The 25,298-nt window shown below is 60.2% G+C and overlaps 2 protein-coding genes across 7 annotated transcripts; one reads left to right on the top strand and one right to left on the bottom strand.

Annotated features, from left to right (window-relative positions):
* Positions 1-7,895: 7,895 nt before the first annotated feature.
* Positions 7,896-15,220, top strand: SLC2A6 (solute carrier family 2 member 6). 5 transcript variants are annotated; one of them, XM_064490731.1, is made up of 10 exons: positions 7,897-8,065; positions 8,630-8,792; positions 9,797-10,003; positions 10,633-10,732; positions 11,459-11,555; positions 11,962-12,109; positions 12,701-12,809; positions 13,142-13,327; positions 13,451-13,596; positions 14,449-15,220. In XM_064490731.1, the coding sequence occupies exons 1-10, from the start codon at positions 7,974-7,976 to the stop codon at positions 14,602-14,604; spliced, it is 1,404 nt and encodes a 467-aa protein (XP_064346801.1). In that variant the 5' UTR covers positions 7,897-7,973; the 3' UTR covers positions 14,605-15,220. The 5 variants fall into 5 exon arrangements, with proteins under 5 accessions (XP_064346800.1, XP_031306750.1, XP_064346801.1 ...); XM_011000151.3 differs by having other exon boundaries at positions 7,898-8,065; positions 11,344-11,555; positions 11,957-12,109; XM_031450891.2 differs by having other exon boundaries at positions 7,994-8,065; positions 8,630-8,695; positions 11,344-11,555; positions 11,957-12,109.
* CACFD1 (calcium channel flower domain containing 1) lies at positions 15,218-25,221 on the bottom strand. Of its 2 annotated transcripts, none has more exons than XM_031450897.2 (5): positions 25,015-25,221; positions 21,888-21,960; positions 20,914-21,039; positions 18,344-18,451; positions 15,218-17,809 (listed from the first exon to the last, which is right to left on the bottom strand). In XM_031450897.2, the coding sequence occupies exons 1-5, from the start codon at positions 25,133-25,135 to the stop codon at positions 17,719-17,721; spliced, it is 519 nt and encodes a 172-aa protein (XP_031306757.1). In that variant the 5' UTR covers positions 25,136-25,221; the 3' UTR covers positions 15,218-17,718. The 2 variants fall into 2 exon arrangements, with proteins under 2 accessions (XP_031306757.1, XP_064346802.1); XM_064490732.1 differs by lacking the exon at positions 25,015-25,221 and adding an exon at positions 21,212-21,372 and having other exon boundaries at positions 21,888-23,381.
* Positions 25,222-25,298: the final 77 nt, after the last annotated feature.

Below are 25,298 nucleotides of genomic sequence, written 5' to 3'. Positions count from 1 at the left end.
CTCCTAGCGCACAGGGGCCTCTCCTGAGAGGTGCCCGCCTGCCTCTGAAGACGATTCTCCAGCATCCAGCTCCAGAGCACACCCACGAGCCTGCGCCTTCCATCTCCAGGCCCCCTGATCCACGGGTGAGGAGGGGGCAATGCCGTGTACCACTCAGGAGCCCACAAGGCTGCAACACACAGAAAACCAGCTAGCAAAGCACAGCACAGCATGCAGGCTCCACATCATCAAAGAACCAGCTCCTGCCTCGTCCCTGCCCACCATCCTAGCCTGGGCTCTCACCTCCTGGTTGCAAGAGGGCTGCTGCGCCCCCAGGCGACCCAACTAGATTCCAGGCAGGGAGAATCAGGTAGGACCCATAACCTCTCCAATCAGGAAGGTGGCCCTCCCTGGGCACTCCTGTCTACACCCCCCGCCAGAACTAGCTCATGTGGCCACCCAGCTGCACAGCGGCTGGGGAAACCTGTTTCCAAGTAGATACACTGCCACCCCAAACACAACTGGGGCCCTTTTAGGAGGTAAGCAGAAAGCAGCAGAGGTAGCAGTGTCGCCCCACCGCCCCTTAGACTGACTTGAAAGGAGACTCGGGCTGTGGAGCTCTCCTGAGGCCGCACAGCTGGCGACAGCCTCTTCTCCCAAGGAGACACCTCCCTGCCCCCCTGGGGCCACTTCAACCCTGCCTTGCAAACACCCACCAGACCATGCCCAGGCTAGTAGGAAAGATGGCAGTTCTACTCCGCCCTCAGTCTCCCACAGGGAGGCCATGTGGCTTAAACACACGAGTGCACATGCACACACACAGGCGTGCACACAGACACGCCCACAGGTATGCACACATGTGCATGCACACATACACAGATACAGGTGTCACGGTGCATATGTGCTCACGTGCACACACCGGCACGCACGTAGGCGCACACACGGGCACACGTACGCACACGCACGTGTACACAGACATGCATCCACACGGCACGTGTGTCATGTACGCATGTGGTGCATGTTCGCAGCACATGGGCGTACTTGTGCGCGCGCAGACACGCGTATACACAGGCACACCAGCACCTGCGCGCGCGCACACACACACACACACACACATGCACACCAGCAAGCTGCTGGCTCCCAGCGACTCCCTGCCGAAGGGCTCAGAGAGCAGCCAGCCGCCCCACGCCAGGACTCTCAGGCTCACCCGCCCCATACCTGGGCCCATCCTGTCACCCTTGGCGACATCCAGCCCACTGGAAGCGCAGACTTTCCTAACCTCAGGCATCTGGCTGCCCTGGCATCCCTGGAAGGTGGGGGGCAGAGCTGGGGGAGTGTCGGGAGGCAGAGAAGGAAAAACCCCAAATGGAACCACAATATTTATAAAATGGGTCACTGACTTACACAGAACAACATTTCCCCGGAGGACGCAGTTCCTTCCTGGACGAGCTTCGCACAGATGCCTGCGCCGGCCTCAGGCGCTGCGGAGGGGGCTCCGCGGAAGCAGGGAGGGGGCCGCTGGAACAGGGCATTTTCTCGGGCGCCGGTCAGAGATGCAGCAGGGGGCCCACACACACTCGGCCCCACCCCGTGTGGGCTGGGGGCAGAGCCGAGGCCTCAGGCAAGGTCCAGAGAGAATTCTCCCCACCCTGCTCCCCGGGGATGGACGATGGCTTCTTTGCTCATCTAGGCTTCCCTGCACCCCCGAGACTGGAAGCCACCTCTGGGGGGAGTGGGGGCGATTGCCTGGGGTGGGTGGACACGGGTCTCACACCAGGAGGGGAGGGGCCAAGGGCTCTGTTCTGACTCGGCCAGCCTCTGGTAGGGTGTGAGGAGGGATGTGGGGCCTGGGACCCCCAGAGGCCCCCAGCCCAGGGAGGAGGGAGGAAGAAAGGGAAGGAGAAGGGAGGGAGGAGTGAGGGAGGAGGGGGGAGGAGTAGGACTGAGCACAGAGCCACCAAGCTCCCTGGGCGTCCGTCCATTCACCCCACTTCCCCACAGTGTCTGGCACACGGGAAGGGTCTTGGTAAGTTATTTGCTCAATGAGAGGCAGGGAGCCTGGAGCCTCCAGTCCCGACCTGAAGGTCTGCACGGCCCCCACACCCCAAGAAACGCGCATCTTCCTTTGCCGGGGCCCAAGAAAAGGCCGCTGTGGGGCAGAAAGGCAAAGACGACCCCGGGCAGAGACCACCCCCCCTCCCTGCCCCGCCCCGCCCCGCCCCGCCCCGCCGCCTCGCGCACAGTTCTCCCGCACCCCCCTGCTTCCTTCCTGACGACTTAAGGAGAATATAGATCAGAAATGAAGGGAAAGAAGATAAATAGTAAATGGTCAGAGAAGTTCTCTCTTGGTAGTGAGATCTGTGCTGATCCACAATCAAAATTTCCCACGTTAGAACACCTTCGCCTCCTGTGCCCCGATGGGAACCCAAAGGCATCGCACTGCAGATGGTGTAATTCTGGTTTTGGCCACCAGGTGGCGGCCGAGATCAGCGCATCCCGCCTCAGCCCTGGAGAGGGAGCGGGGCTTCCTCCGAGGGTTTTCTGGGTTCCAGGAGAAGGGAGAGGAACAGACACAGAGGGAGGCGGCCCGCTGCGGAGGCGACCGCAGAACGCCCACCCACTGGTGCCCAGAACACAACAATGCCCAGAAGCAGGTATTGTCGTCCTCCTTTGATGTCAGCAGAAACCAAGGTGTGGAATGAAGGGCCTTGTTTTGTCGACCTTTGCACGGCCAGCACGGGCAGAGCCTGGGCTGGAACCTTCATTTCACGGCTCACTTTTACTCCACAAATACCCAGGGGTCTCCTGGCTTTATCTGCAACACTCAGGGAGGTAAGGGAAGGATGGGGACCGAGCCTAAGCCCTGCAGCAAACCAGGATGGGACAGAACTGAGCTGATGCTGCCCCAGGCCTCTCGGCCCGCCTTCCACGGCTGGCGCGAGGCCCCAGCAGCGGCCTTCTGCAGCAGAGCGCAGGGCTCACCCGCGTTCCTGCTCTCCAGTCAAGGGGGTGCTTGGGGGCCTCCTGGGGTCCCACTGGGGCAGCCATGGGCAAGCACTGAGTGCTGGTCGCAGAGTTTGGCCCAGGGGGTAGCTGGCCACCACCATGCCTGGCTCTGATCCTGCGGTGCCACTCCTGCCTGTACCACGCCCAGCCCCGGGACACCCCCCCCCCCAACTCCCTGCTCGAGAACCTCCTTAGCAGGAGCCTTGGAGGGGCCTGTCCCGCACCAGCCACGCTGAGAGCAGGAGGAACAGCAGGACCAGGGCTGCAGCCAAGGACAGGGAGGGCACCAGGTCTGAGTCCTCGGGGCCAGGGATGCCATCGGCCGGGGCGCGGTGCGGGACGGCAGGAGCGTCGGACAGCTGGGTGTCAGAGACCTTCTCCCCGGGGGGCCCTGGCCGGCCCATCTGTGAGAAGGAGACGAGGGACAGGACTGCCTCTGGGAAGGGGCCAACCACCCATCCTCTGCCTGTCCTTCCCATCCCCCTCCCATCCCTCTCCCTCGGGAACCCCCCGACATAGCGGGAGTGAGAGGCCAAGAGGTGACCCTGGGCAGTGACTCTCTGAGCCTCAGTTGTTTCCTCTGTAAAATGGGGATGCTGAGACCACCGTGGGAGGATGAGGACCGAATGAGACAGCCCCTGGGCTACTGGCATTCCCTCCAACTCCTCACCTTCTCCCTGGATTTGATGGGAGGCTGGGCAGTCAAGTTCAGCCCCACTGACTTCCTCGGAGGCCTTTTGCCCTGGGCCAGGGAGGCCGGAATGCAGCTTGGCCAGTTTCCTGGGCAGTGGGAAGCCAGCAGACCTGTCTGGAGGGACCTTTGTCAAACTGCAGGAGGAACTGTATCAAAGGCACCAGCCTCTCTGCTGACATGGCAGCAAAGGAAGTGGGCACCAGGTCACACCCATCTTACGGATGGGGAAAGTGAGGCTCCATAAAGGAAGTGGCTCCTCGGAGCAGGCCTCTTGAGAAGCCTCAGGGTTGGGCGGAGGGGGTCATGGCAGCCCAAGGCCCTGTCCTCAGGCTCCTCTTCTGTACAGGGACAGTTTGGACTTGTTAAGTTCTGGTGCCCTCAGTCAGCCAGCGAGGTCCAGGGGACGAAGTGGTCTCTGCCCGGCCCCTCCCCAACCCTGGCAGTTCTGCAGGACGTTTACCTTCCAGACGCGGGGGCTCCCAAGTCCTGGGAGAGGCCTGCCCCGGAGCTGCCACGTCCCCCAGGGACAGGCACCGGTGAGCAGCAGCCTGAATGGATTCACAAGGGGCCCTTCCTCTAAAGAACCACTTCTCAGGGGGCCTCCCCCAGGGAGGGGCTGGAGCTGGGGGCGGAGCCTCCGAGTGGGTGTGTCCAGGGTGGGAAAAGCCGCTTTCCCAGGCCCAGCAGAGCCAGCTGCCCCCACTCCCAGGCCAGTGCTTTCTGCTACCTCTAAGCTGAGACTCCCTGCATGGGGGCTGGGGGAGGCTAAGGAAGAGGGGCAGGTTCTAAATTCAAGTCGGAAAGGGGCTTCCTGGCCCCGGCTGTGTGCCCGTGCCGTGCCAGGCACCGGAAGGGTGGAAGAGGGGGATAGTCTCACGTCACCCCCAGAGGCCAGGCTCCCCAGCAGGGCAGACCCAGGTGAGAGTGGGCAGGAGAGAATATGGGAGGGTTAAGGGCCTGAGGACCACAGAAGGGTCCTGAAGGAAGTTATCTTTTAAGGGCAAAGATAACCATCACGTTGCTAATTTTAAAAGCAAGAACGTTTGAAACAACCTTAATGCTCACGACAGCAGATTCATAAGCGAGTCCAGGTTCGTCCACTCAAGAAGCTTAAAAAGTTAAGACAGGGTTAGTTATAAGGAGAGTCACACAGCTTAATTTTTTTAGCCCCCAAACTTAAAATAACCTGCCCAGGAGAATGAAATTTCCCCTTACCCCTTCCTGGTTTCTTTCGGCTCGTCTAGTCATTTAATTGACACAAGACAGATTAACAGGAGGGAAAAAACAACTTAAATTTCATACATAAGGAGGTCTCACAGGACCCAAAGAAATGACCAAAGCAGGCAGCTTTTCTACTTTTTAGACCAAAAAAAAAAAAAAAAGTTTGTGAAGAACTGACAAGACAAAGAAACTTTAGGCTTGAGTACTAATCAGTACTTAACAGAGTGTTACACAGCCTTCTTGCCCTGAATTCTCCGTCTCTGGCGATGATGTCTCTCTGCCTCCTGGTGCGGGGAAGGTGTCCTCCACATGGGAAGTTTACTTCCTGCTTTCAGGGGGCCAGAGAGGAAGGTCGGCATGTCCTTTCTGCATCCACTGTTTCTCAAGTAACTTTAATTCAAAATGATCAATATGCCACTTTGGCATATTTAGGGGTGGCTTGCCCTGAGCCCCATGAAACCCAGACACCCATCAAAGGATGGAACTCGCGCACAGCCACAAAAAGAGAACAAACCCCTGGCAACACAGGACAGGCGAATCTCACAGACACGCTGAGTGGACGAAGCTGGAAAAACAAGCGTTTAATGTAAGGTTCTCTTTCTGTGAAACTCGAGAAAAGCTACATCTAATCTACGACCACAGACGATGGGGCGTAGCTTCTGGGGGTGGGGAGAGGGGCACCGGCTGGAGGATGGGAATGTGCTGTGTCCTGACTGGCGGGCGGCTGGGTGGCACAGTCGTCAGCGCTCATAAACCTACACGCTTGAGATGGGTTCATTTTACTGTATGCAGATTGCACCTGAATAAAGCTGACTTTGAAAGAAAAAAAACATTGGAAAAAGAGCCAGAAACAAGAGCAGTGCTCCACCCAAGGGGTTCAAGAGCAAGATGAACCAGTCCACAGTGAAAGAAGTCAGAGTGGTGAGACCTCGGGAGGGCGGGTCTGACTGGGAAGGGCTACTTGGGACTCGCTAGGGTGACTAGAAGCTTATTTCTTAGTCTGAGCCTGATTCCAAGGGTGCGCACCGAGGTTTATTCATTGAGCTGTACCTTTAAGATTCTGGTATGGAATCCAGGTTAGGCTGCTCGCTGCTCAAAAGCCAATACTCAAGAGACAAGTGCTGGTAGGAAATGAAAGATTGCTTTATTCAGGAGGCCAGCAACCAAGGGAGAAGGTGGACTCGTGTCCAAAAGCCAACTTCCCCTTTGCCAGTTGGGGCAAGAGCTTTAAAAGGGGAATTTCAGGGGTGCACAGGGGGAGAGAGGGGGCTACCTGCAGAACAGCACAGTAAGATCTGACAATCGTCTTGAAATTGGCTTGACTGGCATCATCTTGATGGTTTTAAGTAGACTTAATCTTCAGGGTCAGGGTCAGTTTTTTCCCATTTCCCTGGAGGCCAGTTCTTGGAATTGTGTAAGATGGAGCAGCTTATGTCATGGCTACAGTCTGGTCACCATGTAGTAACTCTTCCACCTGGTGAGGGCTTCAGTATCTGTAAAACAGCTGAAAGGCTATGGCTCAGAATATTACCGATTGCCTTTGAGGAGGACCTGCGGGTCCTTGGCTTTGTGTAATGACTGAACTATTATTGTTTTGTCCTGTTTGCTTTTCTTTGCTTCTGCATTTTTTCCATTTCTCTGATTAAATTTATTCTTTGGCTTCAGTTTTTCTACAGACCAGAGACAGGAGGAGGACGTAGGGGTGGGAGGGGAGCTGTCCTGGGAAGGCCCCGTACGGCCCAGCTTCCTTTCGATGTGTCATATCTCAATTTTCAAAACATGGTCATGAGGACTATGCAACATTCTAGCAAGAGTCACTATTTACTAGGTGTGCCTGGGTCCAAAGCCGAGGCCCTCGTGGCAGGGAAATGCTTTAAATACAGTGTGAAGTGTCAGATACACAGTCAATGGGCAAATATGTAAAAACAGACACATGGGGGGGAGACAGGAAGCAAAGGCACTAACATGCCAGCAGGGAGAGGCTGCTGCCAGTGGGTGTGCCTTTCCCATGTCTCTTTTCTCTGTTCTAATATGGTTATATTTCAATGATAATAAAAGGGAATTATAACAACTTTTTAAAACCTGTTCCTATTTTGATATTGAAAACTTGGAAATAACCCAAAGGACCTGCTATAAAAAAAAAAATAGACGTGGTACACCCCTGCAGCAGAATGGAGCCTGATCCAGCCCTTCTTTCTGAAAAACAATCCAAAGGCAGACCTGGAACTAGCAATTCAGTTATTTTTGGAGAATGGGTTTCCAGGGAATTTTCCATTTCTGCTTTCCTTATTTTTGAATTTTATCTTATTACCTGGATAAGCCCAAGTTACTTCTGCAATCAGAAACAGGGAAAATACGGTACAAGTCTCGCCCACTGGCATCGCCACCCCCTCCTCCTCCCACACATCCTCAGCTGTGGCTGTCCTGCATACTCTCAAGCCTGCTTTCACCGCGTCAAGGAACAACGATGTGGCAGGGAGAGGAGAGTCGAGTGCAAGGCGGAGCGCACAGCCTTGAGGGGGACAAGCGTCCCTTCGCTGTGTGATCTTAAGAGACTTGCTGCGCCTCTCTGGGCATCAGTTTCCCCCTGCCTGTAGCAGCTGAGCCCGGGGGTGGGATGTAGTCTACGCCCCAGTGCTGATACCCGGCTCCGACCCAAATGTGGACACAGGCGAATGGGAAAGGGCCCTGCACGATCTTCAAGCGTCTCCCTCCGTGAGGGGTTCCCTTCGGCTTGGCGAACTCCGGGGCCTCCAGGGGCGCACGAGGCGAGAGCCACATTCCGGGAAAACCCTGCCGCCCCGCCCCAGCTCCGCACCCCGGGAAAGCCCGGCCGCGCCCCGCACCCGAGCCCGCGCCCCGGGAAAGCCCGGCTGCCCCACCCGGTCGCTTCACCCGCATCCCCAGCATCCGCACCGCTCGCGGCCGCCCCATTGGCCGGCGCCCGCTCTGCAGGGCCGCCCCGCAGCCAATCGCGGCCGGGGGGCGGAGCTTCGGGCTCGGCCGGCTGCTCAGAGCCGCTGCGTCCCGACGCGCCTCTGGCCGGAGCTGCCGCTGCCAAGAGAGGTTTGCCATGCAGGAGCCGCTGCTGGGAACCGAGGGCCCGGACTATGACACCTTCCCGGAAAGGACGCCCCCGTCGCCGAGGGAGAGGACGGGAGTCGGGTGAGTCTCTGGCATCGAGGCTGCGGGTGGGGGCTAGGGATGGCGCTGGTGCCCTCCAGCGGGCCGCTGGCTACCATCCTGGGCCTCCGCTGACCTTCAGTAAGTCTCCACCAAGGGTCCATATGGTCCCTTCCTGCCGCAGACAAGCTCGTCTTGTTTAAGGATCTGGTCCCCCTGAGTAGCAGGCCCAGGCCCCAAATGGCAGAGACAGGGGGACTGAGGCCCAGAGAGGTCAAGGGACTGGCCTAAGGTCATGCAACAAGCCTTAGATGGCAAAGCGAGGAGCAAAAACTAAGCCTCCTCTTCTGGGGAATAGCGCTCCTCCACCGGTGTCTCAGCCACCACGATGGGCTATGGGGTGACAGCCCTCATGCCCTGGGGGTTTCCCAAGGGAGCTGGTGGTGCTCAGGCCTGGGAGGTGCCAATCTGACTGGCCCTTGACCCAGACCTTCCAAGCGCTACCCTCTGAGCAGGCAACCACTGTGATCAGGACAGGCAGCAGTTAGGTGAGGCAGGATTCAAAGACCCTGATCGCTCTGCACCTGCCTCTCCCACACACACCAGGGCCCTGCAGAACAAGAAGCTGTTCCTGGCTACCTTCGCTGCTGTGCTGGGCAATTTCAGCTTCGGGTACGCCCTGGTCTACACGTCCCCCGTCATCCCCGCCCTGGAGCACTCCTTGGATCCAAACCTGAGTCTGACCAAAACCCAGGCATCCTGGTTTGGGGTAAGGGCGATGCTCTGAGCCTCTCTGAGCGGAGCAGAGCAGGGGAGCAGGGACCCACTGAGCTCTGTCCCCAGCTAGGAACCCCTCAAAAGCTCAGCTGTGAGACCCCTCCAGGTCCCTGGTCTGCCCCTCCCCCACCTACTCTAGACTGGAGGGGGAGGGGAGTGAGGCCAGATAATGGACCTGAAATAAAAAGAGGAAGTGAAAGCTAACGGAGAGAGCGGGAAGGAGCAGGTGGTGAAGTGTCCTAAAGGTCTCCACCAGGTGGGGTTGAGGGTTCCCCAGACCCCCCACACCCAGAGCTGGGCTGTCACAGCAGAGCAGACACCTCCCTGGATGAGAGTGGTAGGGGAATCAGGTACAAAGGAAAGGGGCACTGCTGGGATAAGGAGGGTTCCAGGACAGATTGTGGGCATGTGGGTAGGAGAGCATGGCCCCCAGAGTCCCAAGATTCTAGAACTGCAATCTTAGTAGCCTCAAATTTATAATTACAACATATTAGCTAACATAATAATAGCCAGTGTGTACCGAGCACTTAGTGTGGCCAGGCCTGCGTGAGGCACCTTACGCGAGAGCTGGCTGACTCCAGGGCCAACCCTATGAAGTGGGTGCTACCGCTCTCCCCATAAGACAGCTGAGGAAACTGAGGCTCAGACAGGCTAAGCAGCATGCCCAAGTCACTGACTGGCTCCTACTCGCTACACTGGACAGGGAATCAGAGAGCCCCTGAATAACAGAATTCTCCTGTCTGCTACATTACAGTATCAGACACATGGCCCCACCTTCTCCCCAGGGCTGGACTCCCATTGTGGCATCCCTGACACATGGTTGTCCCCGTGCTGCTTGCACACCACTGGAGACAGGAGGCTCACTGCCATCTGGGGCCTGAGTCCTGTGGCCCGAGCTCCTGGGACAGCCTGGAAAAGCAGCTGTCTCTAGGCTCTGATGGGACATAGGAGGAGCCGGGTGCCCAGACATATCTACCCTGTGCCCTTTCTCCACAGTCCGTGTTCACCTTGGGCGCGGCAGCCGGGGGCCTCAGTGCCATGGTCCTCAATGACCTCCTGGGCCGGAAGCTCAGCATCATGTTCTCGGCTGTACCCTCAGCAGCCGGCTACGCTCTCATGGCGGGCGCCCATGGCCTCTGGATGTTGCTCCTGGGGAGGATGCTGACAGGCTTTGCTGGGGGGCTCACAGCTGCCTGCATCCCGGTAAGGCCAGGACTGCCCACCCAGCCCCCCCCACCCCCGCTGCCTTGGGATTTGCTCTGACCTCCATTAGCTGAGGCCTCCTGGCCCCGGAGCGCCCCGGTCAGTGGGGATGTGTCTGCCAGGGAGCCTCAGCTCACCCATACCCGGGCAGCTGATTTAGGGGAAATCAGCGGCCCCCACTCTGGACCCCCCAGACTTCCTGCCCTGAGTCCTGACAGACACATTGCCCAATCAGAGAAAGTCCACATTGAGCAACACAATGGGAAGGAAAGGGAAGTTCCTGCCCTGCACCCTCCCCGGGACCCCTCCCCTCACCCACCCCTCCACACACCCTCTCAGGGGCCAGGCAAGTCCAGCAGGGGATGAAGACCCCCGGGAGAAGCAGAGGCCAGAGTGTGGGTGCCGTGGGCCTCCTAGTTCCCCACCCCACGTCCCCAGGTCCACGCTGAGCGCACCCGCCCACTTGACATTTGGGGCGGCTGAGGCCCTCAGGAGCTCATGCTGTGAGCCGCAGCCAGGACGAGAGCCCCACCAGAAGTCCCCACTTCTCAGGTCTCCAGGGCCACTCTGCCTCCTTAGCCCGGCCCAGGCACCTGTGTTCTCAGCGGGGGCGGGGGTGTGTCTTGCAGGTGTACGTGTCTGAGATTGCTCCCCCAGGTGTTCGTGGGGCCCTGGGGGCCACACCCCAGCTCATGGCGGTGTTTGGATCACTGTCCCTCTACGCCCTTGGCAAGTACTAAGCACCTGCTGTTTGCAGGCTGGGTGGGGGCAGATGCCACTGAGCAGAAATGGGTGGGGGAAGGGAACGAACATGCTCCGAATGAACCTGGGGCTGGCAGGCAAGAGACTCGGCTACTATCATGTTGTGTGCCTCTGGGCAATTCCTTGCCCCTCTCTGGTCACAAGTCCCCATTATTAACTGGGCAGTCAGGACTTCTCTTGGTCTGGCAGTCTTTAAACTGTCTTTTAACAGCAGAATGTTTCCTGTCAAATCGTCTTAACTGGGAAGTCCATATTGACAAGTGATCAGAGTGCAGCTGGTTTGGTGGGGTAGGGGTTGGTGGGGTTTGGTGGGCCTTGCTGCTCAGGCTACCCCTCCGTCACTCTGCCATGGCCCTTGAGACCCTCCAAGGACCCAGGCCTTGTGCCAGGGGCCAGGTGATCCCTGGGGCCCTTCTTGAGTAAAATCACAGAGGCCTGGAGCAGTCAGGGTAGGCTTCCTGTAGGAAGTGGCCCTGGGACTTACCCTTGAGGGCAGATGAGGCCGCTCCAAGGCCCCCGCGGGAGGGGGCTCTGTGCCCAGCCCAGAGCCAGCTCCTCACCCCTACCCTCACCCCCAGGCCTGTTGCTGCCGTGGCGCTGGCTGGCGGTGGCCGGGGAGGTGCCCGTGCTCATCATGGTCCTGCTGCTCAGCTTCATGCCCAACTCACCTCGCTTCCTGCTCTCGCGGGGCAGGGACTCGGAGGCGCTACAGGCGCTGGCCTGGCTTCGAGGAGCTGACGTCGACATCCGCTGGGAGTTTGGGCAGATCCAGGACAACGTTCGGAGACAGGTGTGAAGGCGCAGGTGCCCACAGCTCTGTGGGGCTTATGAGCCTCAGTTGCTTTTCATGGAAAATGAGGATAAACAACAGGTCCCCCTCCCGGAATGGGGGTGGGGGCGGTGGGATGCTGGGGCCTCTGGCCCAGGGCACAGGCGCCGTGCAGCGGATGCCTGGGGACCCAGCAGCACTGACAAGCAGGAGTCTGCCTTGGCTCACCCACTCATCCAAGAGCCTGGGTCCATACAGGGGTCCCTGGGCCTGTCCACAGAGCCAGGGTTGCCTCCATGCACGGGGTATTTCCTGGAGGAGGGAAGAAGGGCATCTCCTACCCAGCCCCATGCAGCCCCAGGTGGGGTGGCGGCAGCTGGAGGGGCAGCACAGCCCCCTCAGCAGCAGCCTGGTGTCTCCAGAGCAGCCGCATATCGTGGGCCGAGGCCCGGGACCCCCACATGTACCGGCCCATCGTCATCGCCTTGCTGATGCGTTTCCTGCAGCAGCTGACAGGCATCACGCCCATCCTCGTCTACCTGCAGTCCATCTTCGACAGCACTGCCGTCCTGCTGGTGAGAGCCCAGCCCCCACCACACCACGCTGCCCCCAGCGCCGCTGCCCCCAGCGCCGGGGGCGGCCGCTGCCTGCTCTGGGCGGGCCAGGTGCCTGTGCGGGTGGGCACGTCAGAGTCTCTTAACTGTTTCTGCGCCACGCACCTGTTCTCAGAGTGATGTTTAAAATAAAAATGCAGAATTACAGGGGAAACCAGTTTTGTAGAACTGTAGACCCAGGGCACCACAGAGCCCAAGTTCAGAGCATCTGCCACTCACGGAGGGAAGTCACTTCCCCGCCAAACCTCAGCTTCCTCCTCTGTGAAATGGAGATAACAGTGAGCCCCGCGTCCCAGGCTCAGAGGGAGATGCGATTTGATTACTGACAGTGCAGTTCCACAGCCAGTGTCCTGCTGGATTCCGTGCCGGTCCTGGGCTAGGCAGTGGGAACAGCCCTCACGGCCTTGCCCAGGAGGCCCCACGGGCTTGGCTGGGTGACCGGAGAAAGCCCCTGGCACCAAGCAGCCGAGCCTAGGGCCCTGAACTGGGAAGAGGGGGATGGAGAAGCAGCAGGCTGGGGCCCCCTCAGCCCCAGCGACTTCCTCCCTGCAGCCCCCCAAGGATGATGCAGCCATCGTGGGGGCGGTGAGGCTCCTGTCCGTACTGATCGCCGCCCTCACCATGGACCTGGCCGGCCGCAAGGTCCTGCTCTTCATCTCAGGTGAGCATGGGCCCCCACCCACACTTAACTCATTTGCTCCTCAGCCGCTGCTGTACGTTGTGCCGGCCCTCACGGTGGGAGCTCCGAGGGGCCTGGGTATCCCCCACGCGCAGGGCCCAATGCACCAGCTCCTCCAGAAAGGTCCAGGCTCATGTGAACAAACAGGCCGACAGCGACACACACACTGGGTGTGACAGGCGCCCGCCCACACGCAGCAGGCAGAAGCCACCAGTCACAGGCGGCCACGAAGGCGGCCTAACGGGGGTTGGGCCGCACGGGGCACAGGGCGCTGAGGGTCCTGGCCCCGCTGTGGGCCACCTGTCTGTCCACAGCAGCCAGCATGTTCGCTGCCAACCTGACGCTGGGGCTGTACGTCCACTTTGGTCCGAAACCTCTGACCCCCAACAGCACGGTGGGCCTAGACAGTGCGCCCCTGTGGGGCACAGAGCAGCCCCCAGCCGCGCCCGCCGGCCTCCTCACCCTGGTGCCCCTGCTGGCCACCATGCTCTTCATCATGGGTAAGTGTGGCAGGGGCTCCACGAGGGCCGGGGCCGGGGGCGTCCTGTGTGTGAGGTGTGGGGACAGAGAGGCTTCCCCTCACACCCTGCAGGGCTGAGCCCACCCATCCCCCTCTCCCGCAGGCTATGCCATGGGCTGGGGGCCCATCACCTGGCTCCTCATGTCCGAGATCCTGCCCCTGCGGGCCCGCGGTGTGGCCTCGGGGCTGTGTGTGCTGGTCAGCTGGCTCACCGCCTTCGCCCTCACCAAGTCCTTCCTGCTGGTGGTGGTGAGTGCTGGGCCCCAGGCCCTCTCTGGCCGGTGCCAGGGGCTGCACTGAGGACGTCTCCGTCATGTCCCCTAAGCCTCAGCACACACTCTCCAAACTGAGGCCACGGGCCGTCGAGGGACAGAGCAGCAAAGGCCCTTTCAGCACAGCGGACAGACAGGGAACTATCAGGAGCAGTCAGATGGCTGACCTCCCCAGCCAGCATCGGACCAGAGCCCCGAGGGCCACACCTGCCCGCCCCGCCTGTCACCCTCCCCCGGGCAGCCGGGCCTTCTGTCTGTGGGCAGACTGCACACACACGGCTCCCACCTGGCTTCACACAGCCTCCTCCTTCAAACCCCCCTCAGGCCCTGAAGTCAACCAGACTCTCCCAGTCCCAGTCCCCAACTCCCACGTGGGAGAATCTGATGGGACAGCCAGGGCATCAGGTGCGGTCAGTGGGGCAGGGCGGGGTGGGGGCACCCAGAGCAGGTAAGCCAGCTGGGAGGCAGAGTGCAGGTGGGTGGGAGGGCGATGAGAGCGCACTCCCAGCCAGGCTACAGTGGCAGGCCTCCTGTGCGCGGGCCGTGGAATGAACTACGGGCGCCGGGACGAGGGAGAGAGGCAAGTGCCCGGGCCAGGGTGGCTCCGGCTGAGAGGAAGGCTGCGTGCAGGCTCTGAGGGCCTGGCATGCCACGCTAAAGCCTCCGGTTTCCTGCTGGAGGCGGTGGGCAGCCCCGAGTCTGAGCAGGGGAAAGAGTGGGTGAAGTGCCCAGCTCCAGGCTGGCCAACTCTAGCAGGGGCCGTGAAGCTCATGCTGGGCGGGAGGACCCTGGCTTCCCGCGTGACCCGGCACCCCCTCTTCATCCCCAGAATGCCTTCGGCCTCCAGGTGCCTTTCTTCTTCTTCGCCGCCATCTGCTTGGTGAACCTGGCGTTCACCGGCTGCTGTGTGCCTGAGACCAAGGGCCGGTCACTGGAGCAGATCGAGTCCTTCTTCCGCACCGGGAGGAGGTCCTTCCTGCGCTAGGGCAGGGTCCCTGCCCGAGAGGCCAAACCACTGGGCGGCCGGAGCTGTGCTCTGGCCGCAAACCTGCACCTCATGTCCAGGAGGCAGCAGCAACTCGCCTTCGGCCAGAGCACAGGAGGACCAGCCAGAAGCGGGGTGGCCCCCAGCACATGTTCTGGCTCTGGGCAGGCGGCACACCGTGCAGCCTCGGCTTGGCTCAGGCAGCCTGCGCTGTTGCACCCGCATCGGCCGAGACCCGCTGGCAGAGGAGGCAGCCACGTGGCCCGGGTCCAGGGACAAAGCCCAGTTGGGCAACCTGAGGCCTGGCTCCTTACTCATGCACAGAGGGCTGTGCTGAGGACAGAGACAGGGCTGGAGGTGGTGGTGTGGCCCCGCACGGATCATCGGCACCTCACCCTATTCTCATCACTTGGTGACCATCAGCATCTTGGCTCTGGGGAGGAAGACAGGGAACTGCACCTCTGCGGGCTTGTGGACACCACAGGGAACATTCTGGACTGCCAGATCCAGCACAGACGCTTCCTTCTGCACCCACCCAACTTCTAGGAAGAAGGGTACTCAAGTGCAAAAGCACGTTCACCCAATTTACAGAAATAAATCAGGCCACAGCCCAGAAGAGGAAGAAGTGGAGTTTACTCCAGGTGGGGGAGCACCCCCAGCAGCCAGGCTGGACCCACATTCTCCGCCCAGGTTCACCAGGGCCCATGGCACCAGGTAGGGCCCCTTCCATGGCCACCCCAACCTGTCCCAGCAAGGCAGAGACAAGGAAGGGGCGAGGCAGCCGTAGGGAGAGCCCTGGGGTTGGCCCTGCCCATGACGCTCTGCCTGTGAGCTCGGGCTGAGATGCTGTGGGCAGGCGGGCGCAGGGCCAGCAGCAGAGCAGGTACTTGATAAAATGGCAGTTCCTCCCAGGGCCAGTGGCCCCCACTCAGCCGGGGTGGGGCTGGGGCATCCATACCACATACTCACGGCGCAGGGAGGAGGAAACGGGCAGAGCGCAAGCGAGCACACAACAAGCAGGCTTTACTGAGCAGAAGGCAGGCTGAGCACTGAGAGGGAACAAGGACCCGCAGAAGACAGCCCAGAGCAGAGGCGGCAGTGGGCCCTGGCGGCCCCGCCCCTCCACCACCTTGCGAGGTGGGCCCTCATGCTGGGAGACTGGACCACTGGTGCCAGGACTGCTTGGCTGCACACACTGCGAACCTCGTCAAGTACCTACCTGCTCTGGCCTGTGACCAAGGGGCTGAGGGCCCGCCCAACGCCCACCCAACTCCCTCCCAGGGCAGAGGGGCAACCTTCCCCGACACACAGCCAGCCCTTCTCCCGCAGAAAGGAGACCCCGTCCGCAAGGCCCCGGGGGCAGGAGCAGGAGAGACCCCCAAGTCTTACTTCCTGGGTAAGAGTGAGCCAAGAGGGGCAGGAGGTAGACAGGTCTTACTCACTGCACACGCAGGAGAAGACACACACACACAAACACACACACCCCGCCCCCCTGCAGGTTTTGAGAGGCCTCCAGCCCATAGCCCTTTGAGCCCAGCAATGGCCTGAGGAAAGTGGCCCCAGAGGACCCCTGAAGGCACGTGTCCCACACGCTGGCCGCACTGAAACGCTGGCCGCACTGAAGCACCGACCGGCCACCCTGGGGCTCAGCCTGGTCAGGCTCCCTGGGGAGCTGCTGGGGGGACGCTGTGGGCCAGAAGCCCAGTGACGTGTCCCCAGGACAGGCAGGACCTCCCCTCCCCGCCTCCAACACTAACAAACCCCAGAGGGGAAGCAGAGGCTGGGGTGCAGGCCTGGGGCTGGCTCCACTGAGCGAGAGCGGCCCTGAGCTCTGGGCGCTCAGAGCAGGCCCAGCCCGGGGGCTTGGAGGAGCAGCAGGAGCTGAGCCCCAGGCGGGCATGTCCATACCCGCCCACTTCCACCTGTGCTCCCAGGCTGGCCAGCCCATCAGACGTGCCCAGGGCTGAAGCCCAGTCCAGCAGAGCGGTCAGTGGGCTGAGGCGGATGGAGGGGACGGTGCAAGGAGGGAGGCTGGGGAGACAGCAGCACGTGTCCCAGGCAGGGCTGCTTCTACAACTGCCCTGGTGGCCTGACAGGGTGGGGACAGCTGGTGGGTGGGGTTGGAGGGCAGCTCTAGCCTGACCCAGCTCTCAGAAGGCAGGAAGCTCCCCAAGGGCAGGGCAGGGATGAGGCGGGGCCCATACCAGAGAAGTGGCCAGGCAGTCCCCCCACCACCACCACCGCCGCGGCTGGGAGAGCCTGCCCCCTGCCACTTCCTTAGCACCAGGGCGGGGGCGGGGGGGGGGAGCGTTCAAAGAACCTGGGGGCCAGCCAGGCCCATGGGGAGTGTCCTGGCTCTGTGCTGGTCTGAGGCTTCCGGAAACAGGGAGAGGGCAGGCTCAGCCAGCTGTCCTGTCGTTGCCAAGGCTGCTCTTGGGCACTCGGGGAGCAACCCCCACCACAGAGAACAGAATGGCAGGGACCCTGGGATGTGGCAGGAGGCCGAGGGGGCAGGACACTGCCCCCTCCATGACAGGAGGACAGAGGTGGCCCAAGCAGCTCAGCTTACAGGACACTCTCCTACCGGAGATCTGAGAGGAGATCTCATCAGATCTCCTGGCTGATGCCCAGGCCTGGGGCTGACGTGCCTCCCACCACGAGACGGGCCAGTGTCCCCAGCAGCAGTTCCCCTCAGGGAGTCGGCAGGTCTCCAGTGGTCCCACCAGCAGTGTAAGCCTGCTTCCGGCCAAGCCAGGCCGGCTGGGAAGAGTAGGGTCAGGTAGGCTGTCTGTGCAGAGCTGTGCAGGCTGCACTCTGCCTCACGTCCTGCGGCCTGCCACCACTGCCCATCCCCTTGCTGCTGGCCACGGCCCCCAGAGCCCTCACCCCAGGCCCTCAGCACCCGGCTCGGGGCCAGAAGATGCCAATCCGGGGAGGGGCAGGCAGAGGACTCCAGGCACGGGGACAGGTGAGAGGGACCAGCTCCTCTTCCAGGCTGTCCTCAGGCACCAGCTCCTCTTCCAGGCTGTCCTCAGGATCAGTGCCGCTCAGGGATGTGCTCACACAGACCAGAGGGGCGAGCAGGGATCTCCGGAGGGTCCCCCTCAACCCACATCACAGCTCCCCCTCCAGTGTGTCCGTGAGCTTCTCCTCATCCGCCTGCTGCTTCTGCTGCTGGATCCTGGCATAGGAGATCGCATCGCCCCTGGGGAGAGGGCGAGTCAGCATCATACGGGGGACAGACGCCAAGCAAATGGCCCTCCCAGCCTCCACTCGACCTGTGATCTGTGACCCAGATGTGACCTGCAGACAGAGCCTAACAGGCCTTCTGGTTTCCCCAGACAGAGCCCTTGTTGCAAGGATGGCAAAGACATGTCTTGTCGCCTCTAAGAGTGGCCTGGGCTGCCTGGGATGTTGACCTGGGAAGGATTCAGATCCTCAGTCTGGGTTCTGCGAGAGGGGCAGCAACTAGCCACAGAGCCAGGTGTGGGTGCGGCTGGGAGGAGGCTCTCGGGAGCCACGCGTCCCTGCTACCGGCCATGAGGAGACACGACTGGGCCCCCAGAGTCCGAGGAATCCCCTACTCTCGCTCCCTAGAGCCTGGGCACCCTGGAGACACTGATGAGTCACCGACAGCCTCTGTGCCTTGGTTCCCACAATGGGGGAACAGGGGCCACTCCCAGACCTCCCACCCGGAGAGCCTGCGGGAGGCGGAAGCCCAGCTCCCCGGCAGACGCACTTTGTGCCCAGCGCAGAGAGCCCGTACAGCGCTCCGGTCGCGAAGGCGATGGCGTTGCCCAGCAGGGTGGTCAGCGTCAGGCTGATGACGATGGGGACCACGGCCATCCTAGGGGAGAAGCAGAGGTCAAGGGCATGCCCACCTGTGGCCACCAGAGCATCCAGCCTCCCAGGTTCACCCGGCCGTCCCAGACAGCCGGGTGCAGGAAGGGCCCCCAGAAGTCAGCCGGGACCCAGGCTCACAGCCGGGCTTCAAGAAGTCCTCAAACATACACAAACTTGTGCTTTTTTCTGGGAGGAGAACCCAAAGCTTCTGTCAGATTTTTGAAAGGGTCTGTGATCCAAAAAGGGTTAAACAGCACTGAGATGGTGCAGCCCTTCAATGTTCATAAAAACAGGCAGACCAGAAAGTCTAGTGTCAGTGTGGCCCCTTACTGGCTTTGTGGCTGTGGGCAAGTTACTTAACTTCTCTGAGGCTCAGTCTCGGCCGTAAGGTGGGGATCAAACCTCAGGTTTGGAGGCTGAACGAGGTAAGGCTTAACACAATGCCTGGAACGGCAGAAGCACCAAACGCTGGCTCTTATCAGCACCGTAAAACCAGCCATATCTCAACAAGAAAGATCCCAAAGGTTAAACTGCACAAAACACGGGGCTTCCTTATTGCAAGGTCCACGCCAAGAGCAAGCTGGCCGGGGAGGCAGCCCCCCCGCGACGCCCGGCGGGCCCAGCCACTGTTTGGCGCCACCTGGAGGCAGGTGTCCGCTCTGACTCAGGGACCTGTGGGGCTGACTCCTGGTCTCGGCTGGGTGTCCACACCAGGGGCCGCGGCTCCCGGTAACACACAAAGACAAGACTGCAGCCTCTCCTCAGACTCGGACTCTTCTCAGACTCCACCGACTGCATCCTCCCTGGATTTCCATTCTGGCGGGACGTGTGATCGTCAGGTTTTACTGTAGTTATAAATTTTCTAAGTAATAAAAGAATAATAGAAATTGCAAAGAAAAAAAAAGACCACAGAAAAAAAATCTTCTGTCAGAAGAAAATTACAGGCAAACAACAGGCTGGAAAAATATTTGCCAGAAATATAACAAAGGATTAAGGAATCTCTAATGTAGAAAACACGTAACTAAGTAAAACATGATGACATCAATAGGTGAAAACTAAGCTAGACTACTACCAAAAAAGAAAATGTAATTAGCAAAAAAAAAAAAAAAAAGGAAAGACTTCAGGTCTTAGAGAACAGGTACAAATGTGACAATGGTCATGGCCCCGGTCCTGAGGAGAAGGGGGAGAAACTCAGGTAGCCTCTCTGGAAAGCAATTTAGCCACGTGCTGGAATCTTTTAAGCGTTGTAATCTCTGACCTAATAATGGCACACCTGGAAAAGCAGCCCGAGGAGATCACGTCGACACTGACATTTTTAGCTGACAGACGTTCGTCACAGCCTGCTTTACACTACAGGTTACAAATGAGAAAAGCTGCTGCATCCGGGTCAGCACGTGTTACCATCATTACAAATCACCTGCTGAAGTCTTTGAAACCGTCTCTAACGTGCTATTAAGTGAGAAAAACCGGATACAAACTTACTTATAATGGTTATAACTGTGTAAGAAACAGGTTTTTTAAAATGCCTGAAGCTAGACTGAAAGAACACATATCCAAGTGTTAACAGGGGGTGGGGCTCTGGGTGACAACTGTCTATTTTCCACATTATTTTTAATGAATATATATTACTGTGAGTATTTGAAAACACATTTAAAACAATACAGCTCACGGCAAAGGACGTGTGGACGCGCGGGACCCCGTGTCCCTGTGACGGGCCACAGGAGGGAGCGGATGGCCCCAGGGCTGCAGACACACCTTGTGCTCAGCCTGTCAAAACAACTGCGCCTCCAGGAAGGGAAGAAGCTTGGGAAGTAAAGCCTCCTTATTTATTTCTAAAGGTGATCTAGACAATGATAACTATTGCTGCTGCTGCCAGAACCCACCGAGGGGCTCCGAGACACCGGGCACGGTTCTAGAAGCTTCCATGTATCGAACACACCCTGAATTAGTTCGATCTTGTGACTCAGATGGGAAGAACTACACACTGAACTTAGCGTTAGAAGTAGGAGTATCTCGAAGGCACTGCTTTCTGCCCTGCAGCTGGCTCTCCTCCTTGGGTCAGGACCTCCGGACCCTCCACACTCTCAAAAGGCTGCACAGAAACACACGGATCTGTCGGAATCTGCTCAAGGACTCCGAACTGATGGGCCAGAATCCCAGGCTTTCCCGCTGTCTCTGCTACACGGAACGTGGGAGGCGCGTGTATCTCACACCTGGCCCTCAGGGGGCGGAGCAGTAGGCCGGGGCAGAAGCCGGGACGCAGAGGCACACGTGCAGTTGGCCTCCCACATGAAGGCACGGAGGCCGACCCGTCTAAACCACTACCGAGAGCAAACGTGTGCCCTGTGCCCTCAGCCCGGCCTGCACCGTCACCTGCGGAAGCAGGGTTTGGGGACTGTGTTGGGGGCCCTCCAGGGTTAGAGCCCCTGCCGCCCCGCCCTCCCGCCGGCAGCCCCTCGCCCTCACCCGCAGTAGAAAGCAGCCTTCTGCCAGGAGCGCAGCCGGTCCGCCTTCCCCGCCACCGCGTTCGCAAACTCAATGAACTGGCAGCAGAAGGGCGCCTCGCAGAGCAGCAGGATGAAGGCGTTCATGCTGGAGGGCCAGGGGGAGAGGGGGCGGCTGACCAGCGGGGGCCAGGCGGTTCCCGGCGCCAGGGTCCCAGGATGCCACCCCACCCCCACCCCGGATGCCCACCTCTCCCCCTCAGAGCCTCTGCTCAACAAACCAGCTCAACGTGTCCCCACTCGGGCCGCTCCCCACACACCAGCGCTCCTTGAGGGAAGCCTCCGGGCCTCCCCTCCACCCCCGCATCCTGGCCTCGCTGTGAGCCTGCGGCGAGTTCCCCGACATGGGGCGCTCCGAGCACAAGGACGGCACTGCTGCCATCACCACCACCATCGCCGTCGGCGCGGGGAAAGTGTCACCCTGAGGATGGGCCGCAGCAGGGCACCCCATTCACAAACAGCGGCTTAGGGCTGACCCATTCCCGCCCTCAGGAAGCCCTTGCTGGAGGAGGAGACTCAGCGAGCCCCTCTGCGCAGTCCATGCGTTCGTGTGTTCCCTTCCAATGGGGTTCAGCCACCCTGGCAGGAGGTGGCAGGGAACTCACCTCGGGCACCCCAACCCCTGAATCCTGCGCCATCTCTGATCTGCCCTGTCTGTGGCCGGCAGTGCTTGCCCACCTCTGAGCTGGGTCTCCTGATCCCATCACCTGACTGCAACTCCGTCAGACGCTGTCCCTCCAGCCCAGTCCTCTGCCACCATGATGGCCCCAGGAGAGGCCAGGCCCATGATAGTGACCTTGGTGTTGGCAAAGCCTGACTCAGCTGACTCCCAGGAAATGGCTGTGGCCCCAGGCCTACAGCCAACAAAGTCCAGAGTGGGCGTTAGGACTAACCCTAGCGAGGGTTAAGACAACCGTCCGTCCCAAGGCTACTCACATCATCCACACGCCCGCTGCGATGTTCAGAGGGTGGATGGTGATGCAGTTGAAGAGGCCGGAGACAGCGCAAGCTTGAAAGCAAGAGACATGGGCAGAATCAGCAGGGAGGGAGGGACGGAGCCCGTTCGGAAGGCCAGCTGGGGACACAGCCTGCGAAATCAGAAGTCCTCCCCACCCCGGCACCTGGCTCTTCTCACGGCGCCTAGCAGACTCCCCTCTGTCCTCGGAGGCCAGCGAGGCTGTCAGGGGAGCGTCACCAGGGAGGACGCGGACTCAGACAGTGGAGCAGCTGGCCCAGACCCCACACCAAGGGTGCGGCTGGAGCTCCAAGCTGGCTCACTCTCAGGGCTCCGCGAGGCCGAGAGGGTACCCCCCCACCTCTGCGCACCAGGCTTGGAGGGCCTGCCATCTGACACCAGCTGTCCTAATATCTACCTCACAAGGTGCTTGGGACAAACATCTCCCAGGGGCTCAGGCCAGGGCAGGGGCACCATTCACAAGGGTGGCCCCTCAAGAAATCCTCTGACTCGGACAACGTGACTTGGGTTTTGGTCAGGACAGGGCTGTCTCTCTCAGCACAGAAATCGGGACCAGGTGGGCCTGGGTCACAATTCCAGCTCTGACTAACACACTGGCCCAGTGACTGTGGCTATGTCCTTTTCACCTTTCCAGGCCTGTTTTCTCTCCTGCACACCAGAGAGTCCCACGGTCCAGCCCACGCACCCCAAGGACCAAGGACCCAAGACAGGGAGGGGATCCTGAAAGCGGCCACCCTGATGCCCCAAATGCAGAGCCTTGCTCACTGCTCTAACTGCATCCCACGGTGTGGAATGCATGCTTACCCCCTTCCTCTACCCACAGCCCAGGCCTGGCTTCACCAAGAACTCCATGTGCCTGACAGGCAGTTCCAGGAAGCTGGCTGCCAGGCAGGAAGCAAGTCCAGGCAGTAGCTGGAGCAGGGCAGGAAGCTGGGCCCCCAGAGGCAGCAATTAGCCACCAGTTCATTAAATTTGCAGCAGCTCGCTCTGCACCTGATCCCTGACAAGGGCCTGGAGCTCTCCTGCTGTTTTCCCGTGTAACCCTATGCGGACAGCAGGTGATGGCAGGGGAATCCAGACGAAGTAAACGCAAGCTGCAATGGGACTGCCCTTGGGTGCCCCCGAGATCTCCTACAGCGAAAGATGTCCCCCCCACCTATACATACGGTGGTCAGCTGTGCCTGCTCTCACCTGCCAGCGGCCTATACTTCCTGCGAGGGCAGCACTTCGCCTCCAACTCTACCCCTACTGTCCTACCAACAGCCAACCGTAGGGGAGCACCAGGTTTCAACGCACAGGCTCCAGCCAGGAGTCCTTTAACAATCAAAGGCTGGAAGATGTCCCCTCGAGGTCTCCACTGCTCTTGCCAAGTGAGGGAGGTGTCCTGCTAGCCTGCCCCTCTCAGGCTTCTGCCTCCAGATAATCAGGACCCTGAGTAAATGCCTCTCCGAGGCCCCCGTCACACAGGGAGGTTATGCTTCCCCAGAGTGGCTGTCAGAGGCACCAACCCTTTCTGGACTCCTGCCTCACCTCCGAAACGCTTGCATGCTTTGCATTCTAGCTTGATTTATACACAATTTGGGATTCATATGACAATCACCCCCCCCCACGTCTACAGATGAAACTGACATTTCAGGGTGATGCCACAGGTCTTGCCCAAAGCATCATCTGTAGCCCCAATACCGTGAACTCTGGCGTGGTGGCCCAGGCCTCCCACGTGGAGAAGCACAGAACTGGATGGGAGGCCAGGATTAACCCGGGAGTCAGCAGAGCCGTTGTCTACATGATGGAGCGAGGCCACAGTGAGGACCTTTCCTTTTTCTCCCCATTGCCCCCATCACTGTCACTCCCACAGCACCCTAACTCTGATCTGCTGGGGAAACGGCTGCCCAAACTTGAGAGGATCATCTCTAAGACCTGACCAGTCTCTCCTACAAAATCAAAAACATGCTTCCTCTGAACAGCAGTGACAGGGGCTCGGGGAACTTTCTTTGATTTGGGGAGGCCCTGTCCTATTATCCTATTATTATAAGGGCGTGCCCTGTCAGAGCAGCACGCTCCTAACCCTGACTCCTGAACTTCCTTCCAGCCTCCACCCACCTGGGAGGACTGTGGGCCTGGAGGGGACCCTAAAGAGGTGTTCCTTCTAGCATATCTACTCAGGGTCTGCCTGGCCCCGGCCCCGGCCCTCTGTGCTAGGCAGGCACTGTTCAAATCCTGAGGACTCCCGGACAGACACTCCCTTTCTAAGACCTCTGGCTGTGCCCTCTCCCACTCCAGTAATTCACAGTGCTGACGGCAGCAGCACCATAACAGACCAAGCAGACATGTTTGCCTTTGGAAGACCTGCCAAATGATCTTTATTTTACTTCTGTAGCAGAACTGACTTCCTATTTGTGTTCTTTTTGCGGTCTGTGCTGAAGAGTCTGGCTTCCCAGCAATCTTGAGGTCGTGATGTGTGTCCAGGATGGGGGGCAGAAGGGAGAGGAGAGGCGGCTGAGACAGAGTTGACAGCAGGAGGGGGAACTGACAACAGAGGAAACGCACCTTCCTCCAAGTATGACAGTGGGGAGGCTCCCTCCCTCGGCGATCAGCTGTCCCCTGGCACCACCCGTCCCTCAGGAAATCTGGCCAGATCTGCACCCACCCCACTTACAAACAACCTTCGCCCAAAGGTTAAGGCGGCTGCCGCCCCTCCCCACACTCGTGTCAACAGGCGAGGCCGCCGCCGGGCCAGGCTCAGCCCGGGCTTTACAAGTAGCTCTGGGCACTCTCGGAAGGCCCTCGGAGGAGCCGTGGAGGGCAGTGACTTGGCCACGTCGAGTCCACCGCTCCCCGCCGGAGTTCACGTTCCCTCCTGGTAGGCCCCTAGAGCTGCCCGCCAGCCGGGACCCAGGAGCCCGGGCCGCCGCCCCGTAACCATAGCAACCGCAGAAGCGCCCGCTTCCCCCCGCCCCGCCGCTCCCCGCGTGCCCCGCGGACCCCGGCCCCAAGCGGGTCCCTTCCCCGGGGGCGCCTGCCAGGGAGGCCCGAGTGCGCATGCGCAGCGTGAGGCGGGGCCAGCCCCTTGCCCGACCGGGTACTCACAGACGGCCCCTAAGACCCCCGACAGGCGACACAGCCAGCGGTACCACCAGGTCATGCCCTCCTCCTGCGCGGGCGGCGCCGAGCTGACTGACGCCGCTGCCGCTCCGCCGGAGCCGCTCATGGTGCGGTGCGGCCGTCGGCGTTACCCGCCGCCCTCACAAAGGGCTCCGGAGCCAGCCGCGTCGTCCCGGCGCGCTGCCTTGTGGGAGAGGCGGCCGCTTATTAGCATAGGGGGCGGGGCTCTCAGGGTCGAGCGCGGTGCGCCGGAGGGGGTTCGTGTTCAT

The sequence above is a fragment of the Camelus dromedarius genome, chromosome 10, assembly GCF_036321535.1.
Source record: "Camelus dromedarius isolate mCamDro1 chromosome 10, mCamDro1.pat, whole genome shotgun sequence".
NCBI lineage: Eukaryota > Metazoa > Chordata > Mammalia > Artiodactyla > Camelidae > Camelus > Camelus dromedarius.
The sequence above is the reverse complement of the archived record's forward strand: the minus strand, read 5'-3'. Positions and strand labels throughout refer to the sequence as shown.

Bases quoted from the DNA above. Each gene is read 5' to 3' on its own strand.
- SLC2A6 (XM_011000151.3), top strand. From the start codon at position 7,974: ATGCAGGAGCCGCTGCTGGGAACCGAGGGCCCGGACTATGACACCTTC. The intron at 8,793-9,796 runs GTAAGGGCGATG...CTTTCTCCACAG, and splicing joins CCCAGGCATCCTGGTTTGGG to TCCGTGTTCACCTTGGGCGC. The intron at 12,810-13,141 runs GTGAGCATGGGC...GTCTGTCCACAG, and splicing joins GGTCCTGCTCTTCATCTCAG to CAGCCAGCATGTTCGCTGCC.
- CACFD1 (XM_031450897.2), bottom strand. From the start codon at position 25,135: ATGAGCGGCTCCGGCGGAGCGGCAGCGGCGTCAGTCAGCTCGGCGCCG. The intron at 21,961-25,014 runs GTGAGTACCCGG...CTTGCTTTCAAG, and splicing joins GGGGGTCTTAGGGGCCGTCT to CTTGCGCTGTCTCCGGCCTC. The intron at 21,040-21,887 runs GTGAGTAGCCTT...CTGGCCCTCCAG, and splicing joins GCAGCGGGCGTGTGGATGAT to CATGAACGCCTTCATCCTGC.